This window comes from Idiotropiscis lumnitzeri, chromosome 7, assembly GCF_059441095.1.
Source record: "Idiotropiscis lumnitzeri isolate Australia: NSW breed Sydney's pygmy pipehorse chromosome 7, RoL_Ilum_1.0, whole genome shotgun sequence".
Taxonomy (NCBI): domain Eukaryota; kingdom Metazoa; phylum Chordata; class Actinopteri; order Syngnathiformes; family Syngnathidae; genus Idiotropiscis; species Idiotropiscis lumnitzeri.
In genome coordinates this window covers 7119820-7130879 of record NC_142397.1, presented here as the reverse complement: position 1 = coordinate 7130879, position 11060 = coordinate 7119820, and the positions used below count along the sequence as shown (strand labels likewise).

At 44.3% G+C, this 11060-nt stretch overlaps 1 protein-coding gene across 2 annotated transcripts; it reads right to left on the bottom strand.

The window, feature by feature from the left end:
* Positions 1-705: 705 nt before the first annotated feature.
* egln2 (egl-9 family hypoxia-inducible factor 2) lies at positions 706-10982 on the bottom strand. 2 transcript variants are annotated; one of them, XM_088301071.1, is made up of 6 exons: positions 10677-10982; positions 8775-10195; positions 3197-3316; positions 2173-2309; positions 1549-1616; positions 706-1450 (listed from the first exon to the last, which is right to left on the bottom strand). In XM_088301071.1, the coding sequence occupies exons 2-6, from the start codon at positions 9972-9974 to the stop codon at positions 1398-1400; spliced, it is 1578 nt and encodes a 525-aa protein (XP_088157197.1). In that variant the 5' UTR covers positions 9975-10195; positions 10677-10982; the 3' UTR covers positions 706-1397. The 2 variants fall into 2 exon arrangements, with proteins under 2 accessions (XP_088157197.1, XP_088157198.1); XM_088301072.1 differs by having other exon boundaries at positions 8775-10142.
* Positions 10983-11060: the final 78 nt, after the last annotated feature.

The window sequence follows — 11060 nt, the reverse complement described above, 5'->3', positions numbered from 1 at the left end:
CCACAGCCAGTCAAGAGTAACTCATTTATCTGGCTCTCTTTTTTTTTTTCTTTACAAAAAACGATCATTCATTTCACTCGATAAAGTGCTTTTTTTTTGTTGTTGTAAAGTTACCTTTTTAACCAGGCTAACACAAACAACTGTAACCATCGTCAAGACAGAAGATCTATCAAGTGTGCAAATACACGTTGAAAAATTCGCACACACACGCAGAAGCAGGCAGAAGCAGGCAGTAAATGCCTCAGTTCACATACAGTTTATGTCCTCAAACTTGTGCTTAGCATTTCAATATTCCTATGTATGTTTCTGTCTGGAAAGAAGAGTTCTACTAATAATAATGACCATATCAACTCACCAGCACATGCACATTGTAATGGGATCCAATACAAGATTTGTATTCAAACCATAATCACGAGCAGTTTTGATTGAGGAATTCATGCTTCTTGTCGTTCATTTTGGTTAACTTGTTTGGTTACACCAGATGGGCAAATAGTGAAAAGCGTTTACGTACTATACAGTACATGCATTTTCAAGTTGTTGGCATGATGCAGTGCAGTTCTACACCACAAAATAAAAATAATAATACATTTTGCTAGGGTGTGAACAGTTTTGGGCTTATCTTTCTTGACTTTGCGGTGTCAATACAGCTCTTGTATCGCATTACATGCATGTTCAGGTGTTGCGGCTGAGAGTATATAGTCTGTCAGTATGTAGTAGACAATCTACATGTAGTATTTTTCTTGCGAGGTCCAAGCAGACTCGCATACACACCCACACAGACTCATGCACACAACACACTTAAACGAGACCCTGTTTGAGACTACGAAGCGGTGTCTGTCGACATCACTTCTAAATGTAGAGTGAAAGGTTTTCCCTCATGTTGTCCGATATCTTCAGTTTAGTGCGGATGGTGAGTACTGAGTAAACAAGTATCATCTCCTCACTGTCAAGTAGTCATAGTTCTCCATAATGGCCAATTCACATCATTGCAGGAAGTCACGGCAGGGTCAAAATGTCCCGTTGATGATCGACGATCCTTGTGTCTCTCCGATTGGATTCATAATGTTCTTCTTTGAATTGGGAAAGAAGGATTCCTCACATTACTGACAACAGGCAAAGGAAGAAACAAACAAAATACACCGGAGTCCTTTTTTTTTCCAGTTAATTGTCCTCATTGAGGATGCGGTGAGATGTCTAAAGACAAGGAAAATTTCATTTTCCACGGAGGGGGGGGGGGGGGCACGGGGGACTGCGGGCTGACCTTTACCAGAGCAGCGCGGTCCGTTCTGAACAAGCCTGTGACACTTTCACTCCCTTAACTCCATTTATGGCATCTATTAAGAGCTCAGAAAGGCACACTGTGCTTTCATGCTTGCTCTCCGGTGATTAGCGGGGATTCATGTCCTGCTGTTCTGACTGACGGGCACTTGAACACCTTTCTGTCCTGTTGCTATGGACACAGGTAGCAGAGAACGAGCACATGGGTCAAAATATAACCCGAATGTTTCAACAGAGGATTAACAAGAGGACGGGGGGGATTCAGCTCACCTAGCCTGTATTTCTCTTTCGCTTCTGTTCGCTCTTTGGCATCAAAGTACCAGACTGTGATGGCATAACTGCAAGACAAACAAGGATTGAATTATTAGTAAAATCATGTAAGATTTTTATAACTAGACGAATAGGATCACCTGGCTTGTTGAGTAAAGTGACAGCGCTTTGACGTCATGTGAAAATCGCATGGAAAGCAATCAGAGCTTGATGTCTGGGAGAGAAGATCCACAGGCCGAAACATAGTGTGGCCCCGCGGAACGGATTTTGTTCGACTGTAGTGTGCACTATTTCTGAGCATAGCTTTACTCGAAGATGTGAGTGGAGTACAAGCTAATGTCTTTGTAAGTCAGGGGTTAATTTCCACAGTGTCTCTTCACTCCAGTGGGGCTGTTTTGTTTATTCCTGTCTCTCATGTGTGTGCCTCAACAGCACGAGCCCTGCAATTGAACCTTCCTCCCCACCGGCATGTCCCCCCCCCCACTTCAGGAAACACATACTTCCTGCCTCTGATACCCACCTTACCACCCCCTGCCCCCAACGAGGAGAGGAGTATGGATGCCGTTCAGTGACGGACAGCAAATGAAAATCAAACGTTCTACAATGTTCCAAGTTGAAGCTCACCGAGTGGCGTAGGCCGGTTTGACTTCGTGTGGGTTGCGGCGATCCGACCAGAAGATGAGCAGCCGGTCAAACAAGGGTTCAATGTTTGCGACCACATTTTTGCCTTCCGGGAAGATCTGGAGCACTCCTCCTTGTGTCTAGGATTAAAAATTAATAAATAAATAAATAATTTATGGGGTTCATTCCAGCTACATGGAGTGGAAAAATAACTAACATTAACATGTACAGTGAATCCACACATATTAGCGGTCAGCATTTGAGGATTTGCTGATTTCTGTGAGATGGGGGGGGGCTTATCCTTTATTTGCTTGTTGTTAGATTTCAATAATTGTTTTTTCATTTGCCTTTGAAATGCCCTGTTTTTTTGGCAGTTAATGAATTTTTTTTTTTTTCAATTTTCCAATGCAGCTAACAATTATTTGAGTCTACTGTTAGTCTTCTTTGTCATTAGAACTTACTTTGCCTGTATTAGCTAACATTTATGATTGAATATAAACGCTAAAGGTGACTAACACAGTTTATGTAAGGAGCTAGTGCTCTTGTCATTTCTTGCTAGCATGTTGTTTAGGCTAATAGTTAGCTAAAACTACTGATTAGCAAAAAAATAGCTACTGAATACGGTTGTTTATGTAACATTGGTTTATGATTGTGTACAACATGCTAGCTGCGTGGTGTTGCTTTGCTGATATTTCTTTGTTACAGACGGCAGTGAATAAACCAATTGAAACAGAATAAAGATAAAGATAAAGATAAAGATGTCCTTTATTAGTCCCACAATGGGGAAATTTGAAGTGTTACAGCAGCAAAGATATAGATCACACAGAGTCGGCGGCGTAATGTAGCCGTTAATGTATAACATAGCACTGGGATATGTGTGAGTATTATTTTAACCCCCCTCACACACACTTTTTTTTTTTAATCCTTCGCTCCGATTTCAGTGCTTTGCTGCCATTTTGTGGCATTTATGGCCATTCTGGGGTGACTTCAAGTAGGCAGGGCTCAGTTCTTCACTTCATAATCATACCTTAACATCCCAATTCTTGTTGAGATAGTAGATGCATGTGATGCAGCGGCCGTCACCATTCGGGTTATCCACATGGCGGACATATCCTGCACCTTTACCTGGGTAACAAGCAACCATGGCCTACAACAGAGGAAAGAGGATGATTAGTTTTGTTTGTTCCGCATAATTACATATTACAATGGAAATCATTTTTCGAAAAAGTATTTGAGGATTTATACGATTGTTTTGCATTGGCTATTTTTTGCAGGTATACCTTGTGGCCAGTGAGGTTCCCACGGTGCCAAGGGCACAGAAATATGTGGAAGGTCAGCAGCTGGTCAACACTATGATCGACACATTTAAAGCCACAATTGAAACAATGGTCTCACACTGGTATTTCCCCCACTTGACTCCCACGTGTTCAAGACAGCGAGGCAGCTTGGGAGGCCACTCTCACTGGGGAGCGCAGACCTACGTGACTGCTCCAAGTCAGTGCGCATTCCAACACCAAAGTGGCTGTAATGGCCTTGAAACGTGCTGTGAAGGGAAAACTGCAAGAGTGGGTGCCATGAGTGCAGGCTACAGAAACAAGATCATGTTTCCGAGATTTCTAATCAACTCCGCTGACTAGCCAGGTAACAACTACAGGAGATTGTTTTACTGGCCGGCAGCACGGAGAGATGCTAAATGATGATAGCCAGCAGCAGTGATAGGAAACTATGCATCTCTAGATTTCTGGAAGCGGGGTGGGATGATTTTGAGAAATATTTTTTTTTTGGGGGGGGGGGGCATCATTGGCTCACGAAAACCAAATGAACCCCACATGTGCAACCACTTGGCGACAGAGGCAAAGAAAATCAAGACACCTCAAACAGAAACCAGGCTCTGGGTAAAGACCCTTCGCCTAGGCAAGTTGGGTTGAGATGAAGAGACAGAGTAGTGGGACAGAGTGTAGATAGTGAGGGCGAAAACAGGATACAGTGGTTGAGCAGCTGGGTGTTAGCCGAAAGAACAATAGGCACAACAACAGCTGTATCAACGACAATATTAATCCCATGATTGATTGTGCTCGATTGTGCAACGCCACTGATCCCCACCTCACCTCTGTCAATAAAAGCTATCTTTCAGAAGGCCAGGCCTGGCTCAATATGACATTCGAAACCACCTCGTAATTAGCAGGTGATGAAAACGTGCCACGCCCAACTACTAAAGTATGTCAGCGTTAGCGCTGCAGCTGTTGAATAACCTACAGATTATTTTATTGATGGAGTATTAATCTTTTTTTTTTTTTTTTTTAATTAAAACAGCAAAATATGCACGTGAGGGAGGGTGGGAGGGGGGGCTGGTGAGTGATGTGGGTGTCAGCAGTCGTAGGCAATATTAAATTAGCTATGGAATAATGCAATGCACATGGTGAGTCACAATTTGACACAGCTCAGGGCACAGACACCCGAACCTTCATCGCTACCGCTAGATGAATATCAAGTAAGGTCATCCACCTTTATCAACCGACTCGTATATTGCCAGGGGTGGAAACACTGGATCCTCTCTGCATCACCTGCGCTGCAGCCGTGCGTCATTCATAACTAACACGTTCCGCGTGGTTGCAATATCGATTCGACTCGGCTTGCTCGATTGCTGTGCTACAACAAGAGTTGCCACCCTGAGGAAATCAAAACAAAGATTTCTAGAACCACCGCTACCTGTCAGGGTCTTTCAGTCAGTACTTCTTGTTTCTCATTCTCAGCCAAGTGAGTTTGAATTTGATCTGCTAGTTAACTACCTCTGGCCCTCATAAATGATTACAGTCATCCATCCATTCATTTCTATAGCAGTGAAGCATATGCATGCTGACTTCAGGCCACATTTGAACACCCATTGGCGCTAGCCTGCCTATGGACAATTTAGAGTCTTAAAATGCAGTTAATAAAAAAAATTAAAAAAAACTAACAATACATCATTCAGGTGAAAATCACAGATCTTAAAATGTTCTGCTCTGTGTAGGTTTGGCCACCCTGTAGCCCCACCCCTGCTAATAAGAATATTTTTAAATGACGGTGTTGAATATAAAATAAGGATTCGCCCAATATATGTGAAAAGATGATGCACATAACAGTCTTGCTCAAGCACAATTAACGCAATACACCCATCAGGCAGTGCATCCCTTACCTGCGGTATCTACACGTCACATGAACACAAATGTTACATAAAAAGTACAAATATCTGTTTTTAAATGTCGGAAATAAAAGTAAATTGTCATAACATTTAAAAATCAATACTCAATAAAAGTAGAGATCCCTGAAAAACGACTGACGTAACTACAGTAATGAGGTATTGGCGCTTTGTTACTTCCCACCACTGAAGCTGCTATTTGAGCTAAATCAAGCAATTTAGCACAGTCGACATAAGTGAATCACTTAACAGTTTCACACATCCGCTCAAGTGACTGAGACGAGCTCCACACACACAAACATGCATACACAAACAAACAGGACACAGCATGCCGCGATCAAATCTAGCGTCCTAGGGTCACGTCACATCTAGGCTGAGATCAGTGTCCACAGTAAATTAAGGTCTAATTGGTGCCCTGACGAACAACCCCATTGATGCCGAACGTTTGCCAGCCACATGTCCCACCCGATCCGGTGACGGTTCGTCGGGCAGAAGTTGCTGTTCTGCACTGTGCTGAAAGAGATACAGCATGTAAATAAGAGCAAGGAGAAGAGGCAGAGAAGGTCCCTAACTAGTTTCCACTATTAGCACTTATTTGTAATTATTACAGCATGCTCTGTTTGTATGTGTCGCTGTTCCACATGTGATAACCTCGCATTTATTTAAAGCAGGGGTGTGCAAACTTTTTGATTAGTGGGCCAAAATGGGTTCTAAAATTTGACAAAGGGGCCGGACCCGGAGGAGTGTTTTGGTCACCTCACCTCATCGGAGAAATTTTTTTTTTTTAATTTTAAAGGAAAGTGAACAAAAGCATTATAACAATATATTGGTCTTTGAAAAACCACAGTATTTACAAAATAAAACATTTACAAGGTTTATTCATTTAATTTTTTTGTCGGGCCAGATTAAAACGTTTAATGGGCCGCATGTGGCCCCCGGGCCGTGGTTTGCCCACGCCTGATCTAGATGGTTTAGTTGAACAACAATTCGATATTTAAACATCGTTTGAGGGTGCTCGACGCACATTGTGAAGAGCGGACTTTGTACATTATACCAAACTTGAGTTTCATACAGGATGTACATTTGAGACAAAAAAAAAAATCTAGACCTCGTTAACCACTGAACAACGTATGACAGTGTCTTCTTACATTATGTAAAACATGAGGGGCGGGTGCTTGCCACATATTGTACAGAGCGGGCATTGGTGTGTTTTTTTTCCTCATTTTGCTAGCTTACATGCGTCAAGAGTCGGATGTAACGGAGTCAATTATAAATAATAATAATAAATAAATAGATAAATGATATACAATAAATAATCAGTAAATACTGCAAGTTTTTTTTTTTTTTTTTTATTTGTGCGTTCCGGTCCAAAGTGGCCCGCGGACCAGTGATTGGGGAGCACAAGACTAAAACGCATGCGTCACAATAAAAAGGATGATCAGTCTATTACCACTTGTCAATGAGGAAGAGCCCAGAATCGGTTGCCAGACGATCACAGGGCACACACAGACGAACGACCATCCGCGCTCACACTCACACCTCGGGGCAATTTAGAGTGTCCAACCTGCCATGAATGTTTTGGAAACGTGAATGATCAATATATAGATATGGAAATAGCTCCCACTCCAGTTCTGTTTACTAAATAGTGAGTTACACAACTGAAAGACGCAAGCGCTGTCAAAAATGATTTATTCCTTCCCCCTCCAAGCATATTTTTTTAATCTCTCCATTATCTGAAAGGACGGACCTCAAATCAAAATAAAACGTCGGTCTACATCTGTTGTGTAACAGCTGCAAGTATTATTACCGGCTTCGGCCGGAGTGGTGGCACTACTGAGCACCGCAAGGGCATCTGAGGACGGGCTGCCGCTGCAGCAGCCGACGCTCTCAGAATGGCACCGATTCTGCCGCATGGCTCCCCAATCACGAGATTACTGAACATGCTGCAAAAGCTGCAGACACAATATGGCCAGCAAAATCAATCTCACAGAACGACCTTCGGCCCTGTTGACTCATGAGAGTCGGGGCATATTAATGCAACGTGCTGTTGTATTATCTTTCAGCCAACACAGGGGTAGATTAGCTCTACGTTGTCTTACCAAGGAAACCCCCGACAAAACTTCCAACAACCAAAAAAGTGAGCTGCTCTGAATACGTAGCAGTGAAGAAGCCAGAAACCAGCCGGAAGAAATTGAATGGAATGGAGAAACGAAAAGGAACTGGGATTAAAAATGCAATGAACTGTAAACGTTATCAAGGAACTCAATGACTTTCTTTCCAGTCGCACCACTCCCTGATCTTACTCTTTCTTCTTCCATATTTCTTTCTGAGATGCCTCATGCACTCTTTTCACAAGGTCACTATGGAAATCAAATCAAATACCTCAGGTCTAAAACCACCCGATCTTGCATTGCACTCCTTCTGTCAGAGTACACCTGACAACAGCGTGGGACTGGGGAAGCAAAGTTCGCCAAAGAGAGGGCGGCGCCGTCCAAACATGGCCTTGGTCTTACGTAAATGGAGAGACACGGGGCAAGGCTAGTCGCTAGGACTGGCCCACCACTGATGAGGTGACCCTGGTGACACGTAAAAGTAATTTTGACGCATGGATATTGAAAACCTGTTGAGATTTCAGCCGGTGCAAGCTTAGTGGTGGATATTTTTTGCTAAAACTTGTCATTCAATTGAAGAAGAGATTCCCAGAGTAACCGGCAAAAGCAAAAGATCAACGAGATATGTTGAGAAATAATCAAGTGATGCAGTTTTACTCCAATTTGAACGTGTTTTTTGGGGCTGGATTTTATGTCTGCGATATCGCACCAAAACATTGACCAAAATGGCTATTTTATTCCAATACAACAAAATTTTCCAGAACCAATAATGCCATTTTCTGAACTCTTGGTGCCTTGTACTCTGGTTGAAGTGGCCATTCCAATCAAATTTCACATTTTATCTCATTCACTACCAGCTGAGTAAAAAGAATGAATCTTTGACGTTTTTAGCCGTCAATGGCAGTCAACGAGTTTTAACAGACTAAGTTTTAGGAAATGACATGTTGCTTCTGTAATCTTTTTTTTTTTTTTTTTTTTTAATTTGTAGTTACCTAACGTTCAATAATTGACTCCTACTGACGATGTCGATCACGTTGGCATAGTTCAACCTAAGAAGGGCGAGTGTTGCCTTCAAAGACACAGATAGCTGGGCCGATTTCCAGGCGATAGAGCTTCACATGCATTTTTCTTCCTCTGGGTGCCAGCATGATGAGGGCACTGGTTTGGGCAAGCCTAAATGTAGGCAGATGGCCAAGGTGGGAAGAAAATAATGTGCCCAATGTGCAATCTGAACTTTGACCATGTTTATAGGAACGGAAACACGCAACAGTAATTGAATGACCGGGATCAAACTCCAAATGTATAAACGCTCTCACCTTAGTCCGTCCATTGATGACGTAGTCCCCCAGCTGTCCATTGGCCGCACTATACATGATGGCCTCGTCGATGAAAGACATGAGATTTCCGATGTTCTCACACCCCGGCTCGTGTCCTTCCACCCAGGCGATTTGATCACCTCGGATGCTCCGAGAGGGAATGCCCCTCTGGCTCACCAGCTGTCCGCCTCGGAATTTTCCGTTCTGATTTAGGACTTTGACTTCCTCCAAGACCCGTTTGCCTAATACGGGACCAAGAAAATTGTCCTTAACGCATATGCCGTAGTACTTCATGCAGGGCACGATGTACTGAAGAGCGACACGCTCAGCTGACCAGGCGGACAACTCTGATGGCGGAGGTGTTGGGATTCCATTAGCCTCCACGGGGGAGGTCTGACTGCAGTCATATGTCGGGCCGAGGGTGGCCGGCTGATATATGTTGTGCTGAATAATTTGGGGTGGGGGGGCTGTCAGGCTGAAAGGGTTCTGGGGAGTGACACACTGACTGGTAATCAGCTGGTCACACTCGCAACTCTTACTGCAATCAGCCGTCACTCCGCCACCTGAAAAATTGTGAGCAATACCTCCATCAGCCAACCTCCTTCGCTTCAAGTCAGAGTCCAACGAGGTAAAAACTGTGTCCACAGGATCCGCTAGCCCTGCTGACCCCGTAAGAGTCTCAGAGCCCAAGTCCCGGTTCTCCCCACCTCTCCTCTTCTGTTGGTGCTGTCTAGCTCTTAGGTCATTATTGATCCTTCTTATCATAGCAGGGTCCGCATTCTCTAACAGACAGGCTCTGCTGGTGAGGGGGTATGCAGGGACCCCCGTGGTCCCTTTCATTTGTGCTGGGCTTGGTGCGTGGGCAAAAGCCCCCGCGGGGGTTCCTTCCACAGATAGAGACGCTACGCTACCGTTGTAGGGCGGCACGCCGGTTCTGCTTTGTTTGGTCGGAGTTGTGAGTCCACGGGGGTCGCTTTGAAAGGCAAGTCCCGCCAGAAACTTGTCGGCAGTCGGAGCACCGACCAGTACCTCGCACAGGCCGTTGATCCCCATGTCTGTCGGGTGCGCGTAGAAAATCTCGGATGGTGCAGGGGCAAGCTGCTGGGTACTGATCCTCCTTTCCTGAGACGCTGAAACTGCGACCGATTTGCAGGAAGCAGAGCTTGGCTTTAAGAGGTCCGTGCCTCCCAAAGTCTCCATTTCATCACGTCATGCGGCGCTGGATGTGCACGTAGCCCACGTCCGCCCTTCATCTTTTAGCTGAGCCGCTGGTTCGTCTGATGTAGAGGAGCTCTGATGCAACCACTTTCATGTCCGAGTCTTGTGTTTTTGCAGCAACCATCATCTGTTACCTTGAACAGAACCAAGCTGCAGAGCAGCTTGCATTATTCGCTGAAACATTTTGAGGCCGTGTTGTGTATCTGTGAAGCGTAAAATGAGACACTTTAGGGCTATTAATAGAATGACATAGGTTTTTTTTTGTCATAGACCAGGCAATAAATGCTAAGTAACATTTAAAGTTACAGTTTTCATTCTAAATGTGCATTGAAGCATAATGCAAACTATTATCACCACACAATGAAATTGTCATACAATAAGCTTATTTTAAACAAATTTTGCCACTGAATTGTCGCTTACAAGATTTGATAAGCAACTAGCACAAACATACCATTATACATCCTTTACATCTTATACAAGCCTTTTAAAAAATAATTCACTTGAAATGTGTCCAAGTCAAAACGTTAACATCGTCGCCAACTGGCTAAATAACTTTTGGTGAGCAGGTTATTCCTAAAAATTATGTGTCTACATCTATGTTTCCCGTCCAATTGTACAACAACATTTGAGAGTTTAAATTCAAATTAAAGCGAGACGAAATCACCCCGATGCGCCATCACTTACTTGAGCCCACGGCAATGCAAATCCACTCCTGAGCGTACGTGACAAGCTGCGTGTACGCATGTTATTTCCGGAATTGTCTACTCCAGTCCACGCAGCGTCCTCTCCTCGTTCTTTCCTCCCCACGTACATTCAAAACACGCTCAACGCAAGCAAGGTGATGAAAAGGGAGCGCGTCAGGTCGTCAGGAGAACGCCGAGGCATGGGGTGATGCCCGCGTTGCTCTTCTCCGCCGTCCTCGTAAGGACGTCTTTCTCCGCGAGTGGACCCGACGAAGTCCTCGCGCTCATCTTCCCTCCCCCAACTCCCACGTCCACTCCCTCTTGTCACCACGCGCGTGGGTCATGTGACCACCAGTCGCTCGCTACTATGGCCCGCAGGACCGCC

Coding starts and splice junctions, on each gene's coding strand:
- egln2 (XM_088301071.1), bottom strand. CDS start 9,974: ATGGAGACTTTGGGAGGCACGGACCTCTTAAAGCCAAGCTCTGCTTCC. Junction 3,317..8,774: donor TCATCAATGGACGGACTAAG/GTGAGAGCGTTT, acceptor CCTCTGTTGTAG/GCCATGGTTGCTTGTTACCC. Junction 1,451..1,548: donor GAAAGAGAAATACAGGCTAG/GTGAGCTGAATC, acceptor CTGTGTCCATAG/CAACAGGACAGAAAGGTGTT.